The 20,578-nt window shown below is 45.3% G+C and overlaps 1 protein-coding gene across 1 annotated transcript in view; it reads left to right on the top strand.

The window, feature by feature from the left end:
- The window catches only part of IGF2R (insulin like growth factor 2 receptor), a 243,002-nt gene that overhangs the window by 178,684 nt on the left and 43,740 nt on the right, over nucleotides 1-20,578 (top strand). The window contains exons 31-38 of the mRNA XM_077283114.1: nucleotides 1,467-1,663; nucleotides 1,761-1,887; nucleotides 2,188-2,310; nucleotides 13,230-13,492; nucleotides 13,780-13,980; nucleotides 16,557-16,706; nucleotides 16,802-16,963; nucleotides 19,646-19,844. Coding sequence (XP_077139229.1) covers nucleotides 1,467-1,663; nucleotides 1,761-1,887; nucleotides 2,188-2,310; nucleotides 13,230-13,492; nucleotides 13,780-13,980; nucleotides 16,557-16,706; nucleotides 16,802-16,963; nucleotides 19,646-19,844 — 1,422 coding nt within the window. The remainder of the gene's footprint in view (nucleotides 1-1,466; nucleotides 1,664-1,760; nucleotides 1,888-2,187; nucleotides 2,311-13,229; nucleotides 13,493-13,779; nucleotides 13,981-16,556; nucleotides 16,707-16,801; nucleotides 16,964-19,645; nucleotides 19,845-20,578) is intronic.

Here is a 20,578-nt window from a genome sequence, read left to right as displayed (position 1 = left end):
ACCTGTTGTCCTGATAGTATTATAATGGGAGCTTGCGCTGATGCAGGCCTCAGAAGGGGCATGCAGCATAATGGCGTTCCGTGATTGAGCCCTAAGGGCACCCTGGCATTGAATTTACACATCCACCATACCTTTCAGTACCCCGTACACATCACCCCCTCCCATGTTTTAATCATTAGGGTGCTACGGCAACTGAGACACATAGATGCTATAGCCAACCCTAGTATGTAAGTCTTACCATTTGTCCTTACGTGAATAAAGAAGATTCCATGTCTGCAGGGCTGGAGTTCCCTTCCTTATTGGAGGAGTATAAATTATGAAGTGCTGCTTCTCCCTTTGAATCACAGTCTTGTAACTGGAGATTGCCTAATTTTGCAGTGATTTTAACATGAGCAGTTTTCCTGTTATTTTTCAGTATTTTTCCACAACTTTGCAGTAAAGTACCGCGATTGTACTTCAGTGGGAATGCTGCAATTTTTAGATAAACTAGTAGCTAAGCCACAAAAGAGGACTGTAAATTCTCCAAAAATACAGCTGAAAAGGGGGCAGCACCGCTTACCTGCCCAGGTCTCTGAGCAAATGCACTACAAGATGCAGCCAGCCTATATAGCAAAGATGTTAACAACACAGGTGCAAAATACCAAATAGACAGCCACACACCACCTCCCAATTAATGGAGGGGGTGACGGCTTAGTATATGCTTGCACAATAAAGGCCTGTATAGGGCTCTGTTCACATGCAGGTAATGCATAGTGTCTATTAGTCAGGCCCATACTATTCGATTAGGCAGGCTGGCCAGCTCTCAATGCATCCAATGTGAACACCCATGTATACAAGACCCAACGTGCTGGGCCCGGCTGCACCCTGAAAAGTAAAGTGCACAAAATACACATAAATATGTAAGGTATTGGTCGGTATTTTGGCCAAGATATGCTAGCTCGCAACCCGACATCAAGGGTCCTCAAGCTCGCCAGTCCTATCACTAAACTAGTAGCTAAGCCACAAAAGAGGATTGAAAATTCTCAAAAAATTCGCTACATGGGCTGGCTGCATCCTGTAGTACATTTGCTCAGAGACCTGGGCAGGTAAGCGGTGCTGCCCCTTTTTCAGCTGTATTTTTCAATTCCTAGATTAGTGAACTCTGCACTGTGAGGGACTGTAAGACAGAAAAGGAGGAAATTGGGTAATGTACTTTATTTCTTTGGAATGACGGTCGTGTGACATTATTCTCGGCCGCCTATTTCAAGATCTAAGCTGCAAAAAACAATCAGAGCCTCTATGGTCACAATACAGTAGGCATTCATCCTTCTACCTTTTTAGGAAGGTTGCAGTTATTCAAGAAAATTGTTTCAGGGTGGGAAAACCCTTTTTACCTGCCTGACTAATTCCTTTTCATAACATTAAACAAGTCTATAAAGTTTCTGTGTTTTTGTGAAAGATACTTAGCTTGATAATTTGCTTTAAAGGGCCAGCTTCATGCCCCAATGGTTCTGCTGCCTGTTTATTGGAAGGCAAGAAGGCAATAAGTCTGGGACAACTTGCATCCAGTCCAAGATGGAACAACGGAGTACCTGAGCTTCAGTATAAAAATGGAGACTATTGCCCTTCTGGCATGAGAAGTAGGACAACTACAATTAGATTTAGATGTGACATGAGCAAAGGGGTAAGTTATTTGCAGATGAGATATTTCTCACCCCCATCACCACACATTGCTTGATCCTGAATATATATCAGTGATTCGTTTTTCCTTTTTTCTTTAGGTATCAGGACCGTTGTTAGTCTCTAATGTACAGGACTGTGACTTCACTTTCTTTTGGGACACTGCATATGCATGTCCATTGACAGTAAGGACGCATGATGAGTGTCGAGTCAAGAACCCTGCAACAGGTAGTGAGGAGTTAATAGTGGGTTGTTTTTCCTAATCTTATGGACTGTGCCTACAGATTCTGACAGAAATATTATGTATGGTAAACATCTATCCAGCTTATCCTTGATCCGTAATGTATACATGGAGGTGTTTTCCTGCATTCCCTATTATTAACCACCAATGGACCCTCTGGGGATGAAGTTCTAGATATAAAGTTCTAGATAGAAAGTAAAGAAAAAAGTATTTAAGGAGCAAAGTATTGATTAAGCTGAATGATCTAGACCTGAGCACCAGTTCATATCATGACTGTTCTCTTCCAGATTTTGAGTTTGATCTGTCTCCGTTGTCAAGCAAAAGTGGTTATCTTATTACAGATGTGGGAAGATCAATTTGGTTAAATATTTGCAGTAGTGTTACCAATAGTCCATGTCAACCTGGAGTCGGTGAGTAAACCGTCCCATCTAGAACTAATTATATAGTGTAAACTTCCTCGGCTATACACAAAGCCCGGCTTCACCGCAATTAGGCAAGAGAGGAGTCAAGATGTTGGCTAGTTGTGGACACTTAGGTTGAGAAACGATTCTGTAGACATGATCTGTTCTGACCATAAGTCACCAGTAGGGGCTGGGAAGGCGATGGGTTGCGAGGTTACGCGTTTTGGCCAAAATATCAGTTGATACTTCATGTATTTTATATATTTTTGTTTTCATCTTTTATTGCACATTTTTCCATTTTTATACATGATGCAGTCAGACCCATCAAGGTTGGCATTGTAAATTAGGGTGACTGTCCCTGTGGGGTGCTCTTATATAGTGTTGGTCATCCCCCCTGAGCGAATAGTATGGGCGGTACTAATAAGTTGTGAGCCAGATACTGTGCACCAAAAGTATTTGTGTGACTGGTGCCCTATACAAGCTTTATCCATGTACATTTATAATCCTAGGCATCCACCACCTCCATGAATGCTTGGTGTGAGTGGTTGTTTCCTCAGTATTTTTCACTTGTGCTTCCTCCGCCTTTATCATGGGGGTCTGCTGCATCCTTTTAGTGCATTGGTAGTATGACAGTGTTTGTAAGTAAGTATGCTTTTTTTCTTTGATATTTTTCCCCAAGTCACTAGTTATATTGTCATCTACTAGATGCCTTTAGTTAAGAGATCTTTCTCCTTCGCCTCATTGGGGGACACAGACCGTGGGTGTATGCTTCTGCCACTAGGAGGCTGACACTAAGTGATAGAAAGAAAGTTAGCTCCTCCCCTGCAGTATACACCCTCCTGCTGACTCTCAACTAACCAGTTCTTGCTTAGTGTCTGTAGGAGGCACGTGGGTCTGTTTCCCTTATTACCTTCAAGGCAAGTTTGTCCTCAGGCCATCCCCATCCCTTGTTACCAAGGCGGTATTGTATTACCACTGTTGTGAGGGCATAGTTCTTCCCTCATCTCTTTCGGCACTAGTCCACAAAATGGAATGAGTTCCCCATATTCTGGACGAAGGGAGTGCTCTGAGTAGATACGTCTCGAGGACGGTGTCCTTCCGAAGGTTGGACGCTTTATTTGGGCTTCCTGACGGTAAGAGGAAGGCTTCCTGATGGTTACAGGAAGGGTTTAGCCGTTTCATCGGCCATGTTAGCCTGGTGGATTCGTTTCACCATCCACGAGTCCTTCCGTGCTAGATGTCAGCCTATCTCCCTGTCTATCGAAGGTTCTAGGCATCAGGCGTCGGCAAGGCATGCCTGCAAGCTTGCGGATTCGTCCAGTCTGCATGCATTCTTGAAGCACTATAATGCCCACACTTCCACAGATGTGAGTCTGGGCAGGCGGACTCTGCAGACCACGGTGGCGCACTTGTAAGTAGCGGTTACACAGGTCCTGATCTGATGTTGTCCCCACCCAGGGACTGCTTTGCGATGTCCCACGATCTGTGTCCCCCAATGAGGTGAAGGAGAAATAGGGATTTTTGTGTACTCACAGTAAAATCCTTTTCTCCGAGCCATTCATTCGGGGGCACAGCTCCCACCCTGGTATTAGCTTATGCTTGTTTTTATAATCTGATGTGCTATACTCTCATATATAATACTAGCTGTTTCTAGCCAGCTAATGCTCGGCATGCTCATTGCTATCTAATTAACGCTGCTAGTGATTAAACTAAAGTAAATAATGACAACATTCAATAGCGCTTACGCAGGTGGTAAATTAACTTAAAAAGACGTTAATAATAATAATTAAAAATCAGAATAATACTAATACATTTTATTCACAGTGTAAAATCAAAAGCAAACTGGATTCATGTGGTAATGTGTGGGGACAGAGCCTCATGTGGTAATGTGTGGGGATGCAGCCTCATGTGGTAATGTGTGAGGACGGAGCCTCGTGTGGTAATGTGCTGGGGGGGGCGGGATTGTGTGTGGTAATGTGGTGGGGGGGCCGGATTGTGTGTGGTAATGTAGTGGGGGGCGGGATTGTGTGTGGTAATGTGGGGGGCGGGATTGTGTGTTGTAATGTGGGGGGGCGGGATTGTGTGTTGTAATGTGGTGGGGGGCGGGATTGTGTGTTGTAATGTGGTGGGGGGCGGGATTGTGTGTGGTAATGTGGTGGGGGGGCGGGATTGTGTATGGTAATGTGGTGGGGGCGGGATTGTGTATGGTAATATGGGGGGCGGGATTGTGTGGTAATGTGGTGGGGGGGCGGGATTGTGTGTGGTAATGTGGTGGGGGGGCGGGATTGTGTGTTGTAATGTGGTGGGGGTCGGGATTGTGTGTGGTAATGTGGTGGGGGGGCGGGATTGTGTGTTGTAATGTGGTGGGGGGGCGGGATTGTGTATGGTAATGTGGTGGGGGGCGGGATTGTGTATGGTAATGTGGTGGGGGGCGGGATTGTGTATGGTAATGTGGTGGGGGGCGGGATTGTGTATGGTAATGTGGTGGGGGGCGGGATTGTGTGTGGTAATGTGGTGGGGGGGCGGGATTGTGTGTGGTAATGTGGTGGGGGGCGGGATTGTGTGTGGTAATGTGGGGGGCGGGATTGTGTGTGGTAATGTGGGGGGCGGGATTGTGTGTGGTAATGGGGTGGGGGCGGGATTATGTGTTGATGTGGGGGGTGGAGCTACTGTGCAGGGGGCGGGAATAGCGAGTGATCACGATGCATCTTATATATATAGCTGACAGGCTGTAAGCTCAATCCGATATGCTATACTCTCATATACACTCACCGGCCACTTTATTAGGTACACCATGCTAGTAACGGGTTGGACCCCCTTTTGCCTTCAGAACTGCCTCAATTCTTTGTGGCATAGATTCAACAAGGTGCTGGAAGCATTCCTCAGAGATTTTGGTCCATATTGACATGATGGCATCACACAGTTGCCGCAGATTTGTCGGCTGCACATCCCAAAGATGCTCCATACAAGGCAGGATGGATCCATGCTTTCATGTTGTTTACGCCAAATTCTGACCCTACCATCCGAATGTCGCAGCAGAAATCGAGACTCATCAGACCAAGCAACGTTTTTCCAATCTTCTACTGTCCAATTTCGATGAGCTTGTACAAATTGTAGCCTCAGTTTCCTGTTCTTAGCTGAAAGGAGTGGTACCCGGTGTGGTCTTCTGCTGCTGTAGCCAATCTGCCTCAAAGTTCGACGCACTGTGCGTTCAGAGATGCTCTTAGGCCTACCTTGGTTGTAACGGGTGGCGATTTGAGTCACTGTTGCCTTTCTATCAGCTCGAACCAGTCTGCCCATTCTCCTCAGACCTCTGGCATCAACAAGGCATTTCCGCCCACAGAACTGCCGCTCACTGGATTTTTTTTCTTTTTCGGACCATTCTCTGTAAACCCTAGAGATGGTTGTGCGTGAAAATCCCAGTAGATCAGCAGTTTCTGAAATACTCAGACCAGCCCTTCTGGCACCAACAACCATGCCACGTTCAAAGGCACTCAAATCACCTTTCTTCCCCATACTGATGCTCGGTTTGAACTGCAGGAGATTGTCTTGACCATGTCTACATGCCTAAATGCACTGAGTTGCCGCCATGTGATTGGCTGATTAGAAATTAAGTGTTAACAAGAAGTTGGACAGGTGTACCTAATAAAGTGGCCAGTGAGTGTATAATATGACATGATGTAAGCTCATATGTTGTTATTGATCTACTGCTTTTGCGCTGAACTGGTTAGCTAAGAGCCAGCAGGAGGGTGTATACTACAGGGGAGGAGCTAACTTTCTTTGTATCACTTAGTATCAGCCTCCTAGTGGCAGCAGCATACACCCACGGTCTGTGTCCCCCAATGAATGGCTTTGAGAAAAGGATTTTACGGTGAGTACACAAAAATCCCTTTTTTTTTTTTTATAGTGGCATACAGTGCCTTTAAGAACCCCATTGAAATAAAAAGGTACCGTATACCGTTCACTAATGAAGTGGGAATAGGTCAGCTCCCCAACCAACTTGGTTCCTCCGGGTGCACGGACCTCTGTCCTGATCACATGTATGACATATAATAAAAGAGAGTTGTTCTAACTCAGAGTAAAATTCTGAGCTCAGATAAAGACCAGATTGTGGTTGAGTTGAAACATGTCACTTTTTCTATTCTTGTTGCTACAAGCCTAGTGCCGTGCTGCTTTATTATTTACTAAATAAAGCATTTTTAAGGCTAAGTTCACACGTTGCAGAATTGCAGCGGAAATTCTGCGCCTCTTGCCGCGGGTATATCGCATGCAGAATTAGCATGCATATACCCGCAGAAAACTAGCGTTTTGCAAGCATAATTAGCTTGCAGAATGCTAGAGTTTTCCAAGCGATCTGTAGCATCGCTTGGAAAACTGACTGACAGGTTGGTCACACTTGTCAAACATAGTGTTTGACAAGTGTGACCAACTTTTTACTATAGATGCAGCCTATGCAGCATCTATAGTAAAAGATAGAATGTTTAAAAATAATAAAAAAAATGGTTATACTCACCTGCAGACCTCAGCGGCGTCCGTTCCTATAGCTGGAGTGCGGTGAAGGGCCTGCGATGACGTCACGGCTTGTGATTGGTCGCGAGCGGTCACATGAGCGGTCTCGCGACCAATCACAAGACAGCAACGTCATTGCAGGTCCTTCACCGCACAGCAGCTATAGGAATCGAAGCGGCAGCATGCAGCGGTGAGGCGGGAACACTGCGGGGGACATCGAAGGTGAGTATATCGCTATTTTTTATTTTAATTCTTTTATTTTTTACCAATTATATGGTGCCCAGTCCGTGGAGGAGAGTCTCCTCTCCTCCACCCTGGGTACCAACCACACATAATCTGCTTGCTTCCTGCATGGTGTACACAGCCCCGTGCGGGAAGTAAGCAGATCAATGCACTCCTATGGGTGCAGAATCGCCGCGATTCCGTAATTTTAATGAACATGCTGCATTTTTTTCTGGAATGCGATTCCGCTCAGGAAAAAAATGCAGCATGTGCACAAAAAATGCGGAATGCATTCTATTACATAGGATGTTTAATGTTAGCATTTTTTTCGCGGTTTTATAGCGTTTTTATAGCGAAAAACCGCGAAAAAAACGCGAAAAATATGCTACGTGTGCACACAGCCTAAATCTTAGGCTATGTGCACACGTAGGAAAAGAGGTGCAGAATTTTCTGCACAAAATCTGCATCTCCTGGCAGAATCCGCAGCTGCGGATTTGCCGCAGTTTTTATGCGGATTTTGTACTGTTTTTATGCGGAATTGATGCGGATTTTCTGGAGTTTTTGCCACTGCGGATTTTTAACATGGAGGGGTTCAGAAACGCTGCAGATCCGCACAAAAGTTACATGCACTTCTTTGAAATCTGCAGCAATTCCGCACTGATTTTTCCGCACCATCTGCACAGCTATTTTTTTTCCCATTAACATTGTACTGTACATCACAGTGCGGATCTGCAGCGTTTCTGCTCGGAAAAATCCGCTTCGGATCTGCAGCAAATCCGCATCGTGTGCACATAGCCTTACTCTGGAGCAACTATTTTTCTTATATACTGTTCCCTAAAAGTAATTGTACTGCCCAGCAAATATGATAAAGTTATTCTTTTGGTGTATGCCAGATCAATAGGGCACTGTTTCACACATGTGCTGAAATTGCCTGGAGCATATGTTGATTGTTATTAAGAAATGAAGTGTGAACACAACTTTTTCTCTATAGCTTCATTGGGGGACACAGGAAACCATGGGTGAATGCTGCTGCCACTAGGAGGCTGACACTATGCACAAATAAAGTTAGCTCCTCCTCCGCAGTGTACACCCCATCACCTGGCACTAGGTTAATTAGTTTTAGCTTGGTGTCAGTAGGCGGTGACACGGATCTTTCACTAGACCCATATCTACCTCGGTTTTTGTTGTTTTCCAGTAACGTCTTTTCTTTATCAGATGGATCGTCTCCTTTACCTCTCGGGGGTTACAGTGTGTACAGTCACACTGTACTCCCACGTAGAGACTGAATACGGCGTGTACTGCCACCCCGTATCCTTATATATTTCGCCTGCAGGACCCCAACTCCCTAACACATGTAGAGTGTTCAGGTGACGCCTTACTTTTGTCCTGGCCCCGTTTCCTACCCACTCGCCCAACAGAGCCTGTCGGTTTCAGGAGGCATGGACGTCCCTCAATGTAAGAGGCTCGGACATCTATCGATGGTCTTCTATGGAGAGGTACATCTCTTTTTCTCTCCCTCTCAGGTTCCTGTCCAGAGGTGTTGATGAGAAGGTTCAGATAAAGATGAAGAAAGAAGATAAAGATCTAGCTTTCCCTTATTTTATTTAGCAGGCACTGGGGACGAGCAGCGCAGCAAGAATTGTGGGCGCAGGGTTACGGTACCGTTAACATCGGGACCTCCACGCCGCCCTCCCCTGCTTGGTGAGTTTTCACCACTTTAGTCCCCAGCTTCAGCACGGCTTGGTTTTGGCATCTAGCTCCGCCCCTCTTCCCAGCATCAGTAGGTGGGCTTCCCTCTCCGTTGTAGACACGCCTCCTCATCTTAATAGCTCCACCCCTTCTCAACACCCCTGGTTAGCCCCGCCCCTTCTAGGAGCTCTCACGGTTAGAGGCCTCTTCTCGGAGCTTCCACTGTTAGCTCTGCCCCTTCTAAGAGCTCCTGCAGTTAGCTCTGCCCCCTTTTTCCGGCCTTATCGTGCAAGTTCTTCTGCACTTGCTCCCCTTTCCTCCACTCGCATGAAGTCTCCGCGTGGTTTTCACACTGCGTGCCCTCCTCTGTCCTGGAGCTCGCTCTACTGCCTGGAACCAGACAGGACCCTCATCTTCCTGTGAGTAGCTCTGCACTGCAGACTGACACTATTCTCAGCCTGTATCTTTCTGTCCCCTAACCTTCTGGCGTTAATTAGTGGGTCTACATCTTATCATGCCTAATCCTAAAGGAGAGTGCTCTCGCCCTCCTGCTTCCTCTTCTTCTTCTGCTCTTGTCAGGCACTTAGTCTGCTCTTCATGTAAATGCAAACTCCCTCTAGGTCAGTCCTCTCCCCTCTGTCAGGACTGCAGCAGCCCCCCCCCCTCCTCCGTGTCTGCTAACCAGAAGTCCTCTACTGTCACAGGAGAGAGTTTTGCCCCTATCCCAGTGTGGGCTACCTCTCTGTCACAATCTGTGGTGGATCTCACCAAGGTTTCGTAGACCCAGGTATCCGCTCTTGACAGGTTGTCCCTTCTTGCCTCCGTCGTTGCTAGCGGATTGCAAAACTCACCGGCCGTGCCTACCAACATGGGCTGTAATAGATCCAGGCAGCAGCATCGTTCTAGGTCCTCCTCCCGCTCTGTCTCTCCCCCTGGTCTTTCCTGGAGGACTGCTTCTTCCCGGTCCTCCTCCCCAAAGTCAGGCAAAGTGGTTTCAGACGCACTATCAGTGGATGACTCGGACCTGGATTCTGACCAGACCTCTAATATGAGAGACATGGTCCAGAGCCTCATTGTGGTAGTAAATCAGACATGTAACATTACAGATACCGCTACGGAACCCGCAGAACAGGCGGTTTCATTTAGACAGTCGAGACCAGCTCCTAAGGTCTTTGCCACACACAGAGAATTTGAGGAGGTACTTAACAGGGAACGAGAAAACCCAACCTGATGCTTCGATGAGGAAAGCGCCTTGGCATCCTATATCCCTTTGCCTCTGAGTTCAAGGCGAACTGGGCCACTTCTCCAACTGTGGACCCTCCAGTTTCCAGACTATCCTCCAACAAGGGCCTCCCGCTTACGAGTGGAGCATCCCTCAAGGACTTCAATGACAGGACCATAGTGATTTTAGTTAAGTCTGCCTTTGAAGTAGCCACTTCTATATTGTGTCCTGCCTTTGCCACCACCTGGGTGTTAAAGTCTATAGCTACATGGGCTAAACAACTTCGTCAGGGCATTCTTTCTGGAGCCCGTCCGGCGTAATTGGCCGACCTCGCGGAATTCTCATGATTTCTCATGCAGGGAAGTTCATGGTATCCGCCTCCCTGAACGCCACTGTGCGGCTCAGGCATCCAGCAATATTGTGGCCATCTGACAGACTATTTGTCTTAAGGCGTGACAGGCCAGCTTATCTGCAAAAGAGTCCCTTACCAGTTTGCCTTTCCAGGAATCCCATCTGTTTGGCTCCAAGCTCGACCAAGTTATTAAGGAGGCCATCGGAGGAACGAGCTCCCTCCGTTCTCAGTCCAGACCTCGCCTGCCTCCTCTGAAGCCTAAGTTTTGGCCCTTTCTCCGTTTCTCTGCAACGGAAGATTTTTTTCCCGCCAGGAGAGGCCACAGGTTCACCAGAATAGGAAAAGGGATTCTTTTAAACCCACACCCTCCTGGTGTTCCCATAATGCATGGGTTAGGGTCATGGGTCTACAAAATAGATTTTGTTTTGTGGCCCCAAGATTGATTCTTCGAATCCCGTCCTCCAAGAGATTCTTCTCTGGTTCCGGGGTTCTTTGCATCCATTACCTCCCTTCTCAGTTCAGGTGTTATCGTTCCCATCCCAGACCAGGAACGTTTCACAGGGTTTTATTCAAACCTATTTGTTGTGCCGAAGAAGGACAACGCGGTTCGACCCATCCTGGACCTAAAGTTACTGAGCAAAAGGGTCCACCTGCGACATTTCAGGAAGGAGTCCCTTCGTTCAGTAATTGCTTCCATGGAGTCGTAGGTGTCCCTGTGCTCCATAGACATCAAGGACGCCTAGCTCCATGTCCTTATCTTTCCAGAGCATCAGAGATTCCTGCGTTTTGCGGTGTGGCAGGACCATTTTCAGTTCTTCGCCCGGTTTTCAAAAAAATCATGGCAGCGTTAACGGCCATTTTGCAGATCAGAGGTCTAGTGCTCATCCCATACCTTGACGACATTCTCATCAAGGCTCCATCTTTTTATCAAGCCCAGTAAAATCTGTTCATCGTTTTAGACACCCTGTCCCGATTTGGATGGCTAATTAACAGGGCAAAGTCTTGCCTTGTCCCGACTCAGCGCCTCATTTTTCTAGGCATGCTGTTCAACACCCGCCAGACAAGGTTTTTTATTTCCTAAGAAAAAGAGCGCAATCCTCCAGCAGGGGTTTCGCTCTCTGCAGGGCCCTCGGCTTGCTTCCTTCCGCTCAGCCATGGCGGTCCTGGGAAGGATGGTGGCAGCGTTTGAAGCGATTACTTTTTGCACAATTCCGTTCTAGACTGCTTCAGCAGGCCATCCTATCTCTGTGAAACAAGTCTGTTGTCTCTCTGGATTGTTCGGTTCGGCTCTCCTACCGAGTCAAACTATCTCTCAATTGGTGGCTGTCATCCCCTCTCATCTTCCAGGGTTGGTCTTTCCATCCCGTTCACTGGCAGGTGGTGACGACGGATGCTAGCCTTCTCGGCTAGGGTGTGGTCTTTCGCCAATTGACTGTGCAGGGTCGTTGGTCGGCAGAGGAATCTTCTCTGCCGTTCAGCATCCTCGAAATGAGGGCTATTCTTCTGTCCCTCCTTCACTGAGAAAAGCTTCTCATGGGTCTACCGATCCGAGTCCAGACAGACAATACCACGGTCAGTCACCAGGGAGGAACTCTTGAGTCCGTTGGCAATGGCCAAGGTATCCAAGATTCTGCTCTGGGCAGAGGCGACTGTTCCGGCGATATCTGCAGTGCATATCCCTCGTGTGGACAATTGGGCTGCCGACTTTCTCAGCCGTGGGGGTCTCGCAGCGGGAGTGTGGTCTCTGCATCAGGAAGTTTTCCATCAGATTTGCCTTCGATGAGGTACTCCGGATGTGGATCTCATGACGTTCCGGCTGAACAGGAAGGTTCCACTTTTCATTTCCAGGTCCCGCGATCCTCTTGCGATAGGCACCGACTCTCTGGCAATATCCCGGTCACAGTTTGTTCTTCCCTATCTGTTTCCTCCCCTCCCTCTTCTTCCAATGCTGTTGAAGAAGATCAAGGCGGAAGGGGTGCTAGTCATTCTGATTGCACCGGATTGGTCCAGGAGGTCTTGGTTCGCAGAGATCATCAATCAATATTGTTCTCACTTCCTTTTGCCCGGCTCCGACTCATCCTCTGGAGCATACACTGAAAAGGTTAGACCTGGTCAGGGCAGTGGGGGTCTATTTGGCTAGGACTGCCCCCTTTAGGCAGACGAACTCTTTGTCATTCCAGAGGGTGCGCGTAGAGGCCTGCCGGTCTCCAAGGCTATGATTGCTTGGTGGATCTGAATGGCAATTTTGGAGGCATACCGGGTTAAGAACAGAGCGCCTCCTCCTGGGATTAAGTCACACTCTACCCGGGCAGTGGGCACCTCCTGGACGGTACACCATAGGGCAATCCGCCCTGCAACTCTGCAAAGCGGCAACCTGGTCTTCCATCCACACGTTTGCCAAAATTTACAGGTTCCATATCTACACTTCGGCGGACACCAGCCTAGGTAGAAGGAACTTACAGGCAGCAGTAGTGTGTTCTCCGACCTGAACGGAGTTTCTGCTGTCCCCTCCCCAGGGACTGCTTTGGGACGTCCCATGGTTTCCTGTGTCCCCCAATAAAGCAATAGAGAAAACAGGATTTTAGGTTACTCACCGTAAAATCTGTTTCTCGGAGCCTTCATTGGGGGACACAGCACCCTCCCATGTTTATTAGCTCTGCTTACTGTGTTATATTGTTATAGTTTGAGTTGTGTTTGTTTCTTTTACTTGCTGCTTCTCCTACTGCTTTCTCACTAACTGATTAACATAGTGCCAGTCGGTGGGGTGTACTCTGCTGAGGAGGAGCTAATTTTTTTTATGCATAGTGTCAGCCTCCTTTTGGCAGCATCATACATCCGTGGTTTCCTGTGTCCCCCAATCAAGGCTCTGAGAAACAGATTTTACGGTGACTAACCAAAAATCCTGTTTGTCTCCTTTTTTTGTCTCTTGGACAGGTGTTTGTGTATCCGAAGATGGAAAACTCATAAATGCAGGCATGTCTCAGAGCCAAATCACTTATGTGGACCAGGTGCTACAACTAACGTACTCCGGAGGGCAGTCTTGTGACGGGCACTCCAGTAGCCAGCACAGTAGCATCTTTACATTTGTATGTGGCGTGGATACGGCTGCCAGCAGTCTCCCTTCCCTGACATCCTTTAGACGTGACACTTGTACATGGCACTTCTCTTGGCGCACACCTCTAGTCTGTGAAAAAGAGGTATGTATGCTTGCAAAGTTAAGGAGGGGTTATATCACCCCCCATCACATGTAAAGCGCCATGGAATAAATGACGCAATAATAGTATCCTAGAAAAGGGATGCTTCAGTTTAATTAATTAAAGGGTATTAATTGCATAATAAAAAATGACTACATTTTTCAATATTGTGTTTCTATTCCATATGGTTTTAAAGATCTCTGCTTGAAAAAGTTTCATCTTCTTGTCATCCATAGAATTTCTTCTTTTGAATCACTCTAGTTATTGTTTTGGGTTTTTTTATATTTCAGATTAAATGTTCTGTCAGAAATGGCACATCACTCATTGATTTGAGTCCTCTGACCAAGCACGTTGGTTATTATGAAGTCCTAATAAGTTCAGAGAAAAGTAACTATTCAGATTTCTACATCAATATTTGCCAGCCATTGGGTCATGTTGCAAATTGTCCACCTGGGTCATCGGTATGCAGAATGACACCCGAAGGAAGTGCTGTAAGTGAAGTGCAAATTCTCTAAATACACATGCCTTAAAGAGGGACATCTTGTTTCAACCTCTTATTTCAAATACACTATTTAGTCATTCTGAATTAATGAAGGGATTCCATCATTTGTGACCTTCATCAATTAGCTTAAGCATTTACAAAAGAGAGACTTGTATGTAATAGGTCTGTAACACTGCTATCCAATATTTGTCATGGTCAACATGTTTAGAACTGAAAGAGCCATAAGGAGTGGCTTTTTGTTTTTTTTTCCCAACAGTAGTCTGGCCCTGGTGTATGACAAGTCTTAAAGGGAGCCTGTCACCTGAATTTGGCGGGACCGGTTTTGGGTCATATGGGTGGGGTTTTCGGGTGTTTGATTCACCCTTTCCTTACCCGCTGGCTGCATGCTGGCCGCAATATTGGACTGAAGTTCATTCTCTGTCCTCCGGAGTACACGCCAGCGCAAGGCAATATTGCCTTGCGCAGGCGTGTACTCCGGAGGACAGAGAATGAACTTCAGTCCAATATTGCGGCCAGCATGCAGCCAGTGGGTAAGGAAAGGGTGAATCAAACACCCGAAAACCCCGCCCATATGACCCAAAACAGGTCCCGCCAAATTCAGGTGACAGGTTCTCTTTAATGACAATGTATGGCATTTGTGTTACATGGTTCTCCTAAAAATCCCATATAAATGCTAGTGGATTTTAACTCTTCACCATTATCTGCCTTATATTTATGGCACTAACATCAGGTAGTGGTTAAAGTCACGGACCATAGATGTATGGCACTGTGATGGCCCAGTCTGAGGATTGTAGCTGATGTCATTGGCATTAAGTATGAGCTATAAATTACAGCTGCTGCTCTGCTCCATAGGCTAAGAACCAGATAACTCTGATCCAGGATGTTTAGCTCCTTAGATGTTGTAGCCCCAATTGATTTTGGCATCTGAGTGGTTAGACTGAACGTAGAGGCCCAGTGTCACCCAAGCAATCCCCCACACACACACATCCAATAAATCATCATCTGGGGATGCTCAGTTATGGCTTCTAGTTCTGCCATGTTCTGCAGCTTCTTGAATTTATGAAAAATTCTTTTATGTCCCAATAAAACTCCACCAAACATATGAATACAAATTTTAGCTGGCTGTGCCAAAATCAACAGTTTTGTTATCACCTGCAAAATGACAAAAACAAATGTTGCTCAATACACTATATATTTACCTGAAAATGATTCCTTTAGAAAAAAAACCAAACCTCCCATACAAAAAAAAACTCTTGTACATCTATGTTGACCTACTGATAACACATAGAAAATAATGCATCTGTGAGGCAGCGACAGGTGTTATATGCGAGGGTCGCTATGTGTCCCCCAGGATGCACACAGAAGCATATTGAGGCCGCTGCAGTGCATTGCAGTCAGTGGCATAGCTGTGATTGCAGTGCAAAATAAAAGTGCTTGGTCTTGGGCAAGCTATTACAAGAGGCAAATGGTCACAGATCTCATTTAAAGAAAACAAAAAAACAACAACCCTGCAGCAAAGGGTTGGGTGTGTCAGTCTTGGTTTGCAAACGTGCAGAGCAGGTGGCTCTGCAAAGTTCAGCCTGTGTGAAGTAACATGGAGCCAAGAGTAACCAAAAGGACTGGCACTCCTCAGCGTTGCACGGTGGTGCATTTAACTGGTTAATATGTGCAGGTGGATCGCGATTCCACCCGCGCCTATAGCGGGCACATGTTAGCTGTTAAAAACAGCTGACATGTTCTGGCTTTGATGCGGGCTCACTGCGGGAGCCCACATCAAAGCGCTGAATACATGTGAGGAATGCTTGTTCCCTATCTGGAAGCCGTAAATCATGCAACTGAGGCAATGAAAACTATATCTCCGAGCAATAACAAATACTCGGAGGTCACCCGAGCGTGCTCGGGAAAACCCGAGTAACAAGTACACTCACTCATCACTATTTAGAACTTTTTTGTTTCACTGCCTGTCTGTCACACTGTACCAACCCCGCTGCACTACAATTTTAAAAAGTGAGATTTTTTTTTTAAATTGCCTTGTCATCAAGGCGTAATAAGGATTCATATTACGTAGTAAATGGTATTAATTGTGCCTTGTTTGGAATCATGAAGTGATTCATATACTAGAATTTTTATACTTTACTGAACACTCCCAGGTCCTGCTTTGGCTCTCACTCTGACCATGCTAGTCTGTTTTTTCTGGTCCCATCTTGGTCATACCTGAAATGACCAGAGCTGTGCTAGTCACCAGTCATGGGTTGTGTCAAGTCACCACTGCGGCCAGTAATTGGCTGAGTGGGCATTTCTGACCATTTAGGTTATGTTGAGGACCTGACTAGGTAGCACAGACCAAGATGTCTGAGTGCTCAGACAGTAGATTGGGGAGTATTGATACTTTAATAGTACTTTAATTCATTTCAGCAATAAATACTGGGAATATTGCCTGGACAAACCCTTTACTAGCCAATTAGAATAAAATCAGAAGCTGGAAAATATGTTCTCGTATTAGTTTGTTTACACCCTGACCAAATAGATCTTAATATATATGTATTTTTTTCATACCAATAAAAGGACATTGGCCAGCCAACAAGCGCTCCACAGTTTAATATAACTACACAAACTGTTTCACTTACAATGGACAGCCGGACAACATGTGGTTCTATGCCACAGAAATACTATTCCACCACGATTATCTTTCATTGCAACACAGGCACGGATTTGGTAAGTTTGGAGTGTATAAAACAGCTTACATTTTTATGTTCTGTTTTCTTTCAGCATCATTATATCATATTTTTTATCATATGATTCCTTCACAGGGTACACCAAAGTTTGTTGAGATTTCTGAATGCAATTATATTTTTGAATGGGACACTCCATTAGTGTGCCCTGATGAAGAAACTATCTCCGGATGTTCACTGAAGGACCAGCAGCTACAGTACAATTTTAATTTCTCTAGTCTCTCAAAAGAGATGCACAAAGTAAGTATGTATGCCCACTAATCTTGCCTCATTGCAAACCTTTCTGTTAATTTGTATCACAAGCCCTTAGCTAATGAAAGTTTAAACAATGCATTTGTAAAAAATTGAAGAAGCTCTTCTGTTGTTGTTGGATGGTTAAAAGCAATATGTGACAATTCATGTAGAGCTAGCAAGCTGTTCTCCAGAAAGCATGCATCAGCAATATTAACAACCATGAAATTACAGGGGCTTGTAGAAGAGTACTTATGTCTGTCTTTAGTTTGCAATTTTTTCTTTATGGGTTACAAAGAAGTCTGTAATAAAAATGATAGCCCATATATTTTGGGGGCACCAAATTGCATCACATGGAGCGTTTATAGGTCTGTAATACAAACGCATAAAGATTCTGGGTACTGCCATAAAGCTGTATGACGTTATGAATATATGAAGCTTAAAGCTGGCCATAGATGTATCCATTCTTGGTACTAATTGGTTAAGTCTAAAGGTACCGTCACACTAAACGATATCGCTAGCGATTTGTGACGTTGCAGCGTCCTGGCTAGTGATATCGTTGAGTGTGACAGGCAGCAGCGATCAGGATCCTGCTGTGATATCGCTGGTCGTTGAAGAAAGTTCAGAACTTTATTTGGTCGTCAGACCGGCGTGTATCGTCGTGTTTGACACCAAAAGCAACGATGCCGCGCTTAGTAACCCGATGTTTACCCTGGTTACCAGTGTAAAATGTAAAAAAACCAAACAGTACATACTCACCTTCACGTCCCCCGGCGTCCGCTTCCTGCAGTGACTGAGCGCCATAAAGTGAAAGTGAAAGTACAGCACAGCGGTGACGTCACCGCTCTGCTGTTAGGGCCGGCGCTCAGTCAGTGCAGGAAGCGGACGCCGGGGGACGCGCAGGTGAGTATGTCATGTTTGTTTTTTTACATTTTACACTGGTAACCAGGGTAAACATCGGGTTACTAAGCGCGGCCCTGCGCTTAGCAACCCGATGTTTACCCTGGTTACCCGGGGACCTCGGCATCGTTGGTCGCTGGAGAGCGGTCTGTGTGACAGCTCTCCAGCGACCAAACAGCGACGCTGCAGCGATCGGCATCGTTGTGGCTATCGCTGCAGCGTCGCTTAATGTGAAGGTACCTTTACACCAGTGAAGGTACCTTTACACCAGTAAAGATAAATTGATTGATTTATGCTGATCAAACTTTGATTACATTAATGGGATTTCCCACCCCGTCCCCCAGCCTCAGTTTTATTTAATTTTTAAATTGTCCCTTTTATGTTTTGAAACTCTGCTACTGCTCCTGGTGTCTACAATTGTTTGGTTGTCTGCATTTATATATAGCCAAATTCTGATGTGCATTATTGGCAGTAGAGAACTTATACCCTCACAAATCCAATTTATCTATAAAAGTATACATATATACTGTAAGTGTATCTATCAGTAACACTACCACCTAAGCATGGATACATGGACAACTGCAAAACTACATAGAATTGCGAAGAACCACCGAGCAGTCATAGAATCTAAAATGGTAACAACTTTATTGGATATTTAACAATAAAAAACAGACAACCGGACACGCAGGGCTAAAAGATGGCAACTAAATGTCACCAGCATTAAAAACAGCCCAATGTTGGGTGTATCCCTGAATGGGGGTATACATGTACAAATATATACAGAGAATGCAGAATATACTAGCATCCACAGACTCATGGAACAGATGTAACCGTGAAAGATAACTAGTGAGCAATGGTAAACTTATATGCTCCATAGCTGCAGTGCTGATAAGTAGTACGATAATACAACAAACTTCCATGTATACACACTACCTGATGAAGATGGTAAGTAGCGCAGGGACACCCGTCCACCCTGACGTGCGTTTCGGTAAAACATCTCATCCACAGCACCCAGGATGCACAACTTTAGATTACATTTGATCCGTATCCCAATTATCCTCTCCAATGTAGCTATGACCTCACTCCAATATCTTCGTATAATTCTACAGTTCCAAATTAGATGCCAGAAATCTGCCCCCAATTCCCCACACCTATGACATTCATCAGTTGCCCCTCTACCAAATTTATGTAATCTACGTGGGGTCAGATTGGATTGGTGAAGAATATACAACTGTATTAACTTGTTGTTTGCAGCAGGTGACACCTTGTATGTGCCCCCAGGATATTGCTCCACTGATCATCAGTGATAGAGGGTATTAAGTGTCGCCACTTGCGTTCTTCGGCGAGCTGAGTGGATGTGATTTTAGAGTTTAACAAAAAGGTATAGATAGAGGATATCACACCTGTGGGTGCTTGAGTTGATAATACTCCTATCAGTGGGTATTTAGATATTCTCATTCTAGGGAACGGGACAATGGGTTTCTTTTTATCTACACTTATGACTGTTCTTTACAAAAGGTTCCTTAGATTCTTGAAACGTAATTGATTGTGGCTGCTGATTGGCTTCCGCGGTCATGTAATGTCACTTGCTGCCTTTGACCTTTTTTGCATCATGCAACCAGTGCAGCCACTTTACATTTTGTCTGAAACGAAAAAATGAATAAGAGAAATGAAGCAGTTTCCCAGTGTAGGAGGCAAGATGGTTATTTAGGGAGTTGTGAAAAACAAAATGACTTTTTATATGTCTCTATAAATGTTCAGTTTAATATGAATAAGAATTTTTAATTTCAGGCAACTGGTCTAAACACTTACTATATTGGCGTGTGCTCTCCTGCACAAAATGTGCCGACTGGCAAATGTAGTGGTGCTGTGTGTCTTCAGTCTGGAAACTTTGTCTCTTTTGGAAATGCAAATGCCTTTGAAATGGAGTATGATCACCAAGGGAATATGGTGGTACTTCAGTATGCCGGGGGAGACCCTTGTCCACCAGGTAAGAAAACATCATGAACAGTTATTTGGTAGTTTTATGATTCCATTTAATTTCTAGTATTTCCCAGTTTTGTGTTTTTATTGTACCCAAAGTGACTCGGTGTATAGTTTAGACGTTCTCATTCCTGTACTTGTTGTAGTTTACACAATAACTGGTTCCAGCATAGAACTGATGGGAGCCTAAATGTCTTTCTGAATTAGAAGACTACGTACCAGAACAATATACTGTACTTTACCTTGCTTCAAGATTATTGCCTACCTTAAAGGAATAGTCTCAAGTTATTAAATTGCTTTGCTTAATTGTTATGAAAATATGCAAGTTTGCAATTGACTTGCTTTCTGTTAGATAAATACTGTTGGGAAACAGAGCATAGGGTAATATCTTAATGAAAAAAAAAAAAGTTATAGGTGGGAAAAATCAAGCGAGGGACAATTTTGTGTATGAAATGGTGCTTTGAAAAGTGATAAAGAATAGGTAGGTGAAAAGGAAATTAGTTGGAGTTAGAGGAGGTCCAACAAATTAATGTTTTTTCTGAGGGGAACAATAAAGAAAAGAACAAGTGAACAAGAGTCGGAAGAGACGATGGAAATCGTGTGTAAGTGAAGGAGAAATCAGTGTGAGGAGAGGGTATTGGCAGGGGCGTAACGACCGCGGTCGCAGCGGTCGCCATTGCGACCGGGCCCCGCAGGTCAGGGGCCCCGGGCCGGCAGGGCAGGGCAGGGCCGGGCTGGACA

This window comes from Ranitomeya variabilis, chromosome 2 (genome assembly GCF_051348905.1).
Source record: "Ranitomeya variabilis isolate aRanVar5 chromosome 2, aRanVar5.hap1, whole genome shotgun sequence".
Lineage (NCBI taxonomy): Eukaryota > Metazoa > Chordata > Amphibia > Anura > Dendrobatidae > Ranitomeya > Ranitomeya variabilis.
The sequence above is the reverse complement of the archived record's forward strand: the minus strand, read 5'-3'. Positions and strand labels throughout refer to the sequence as shown.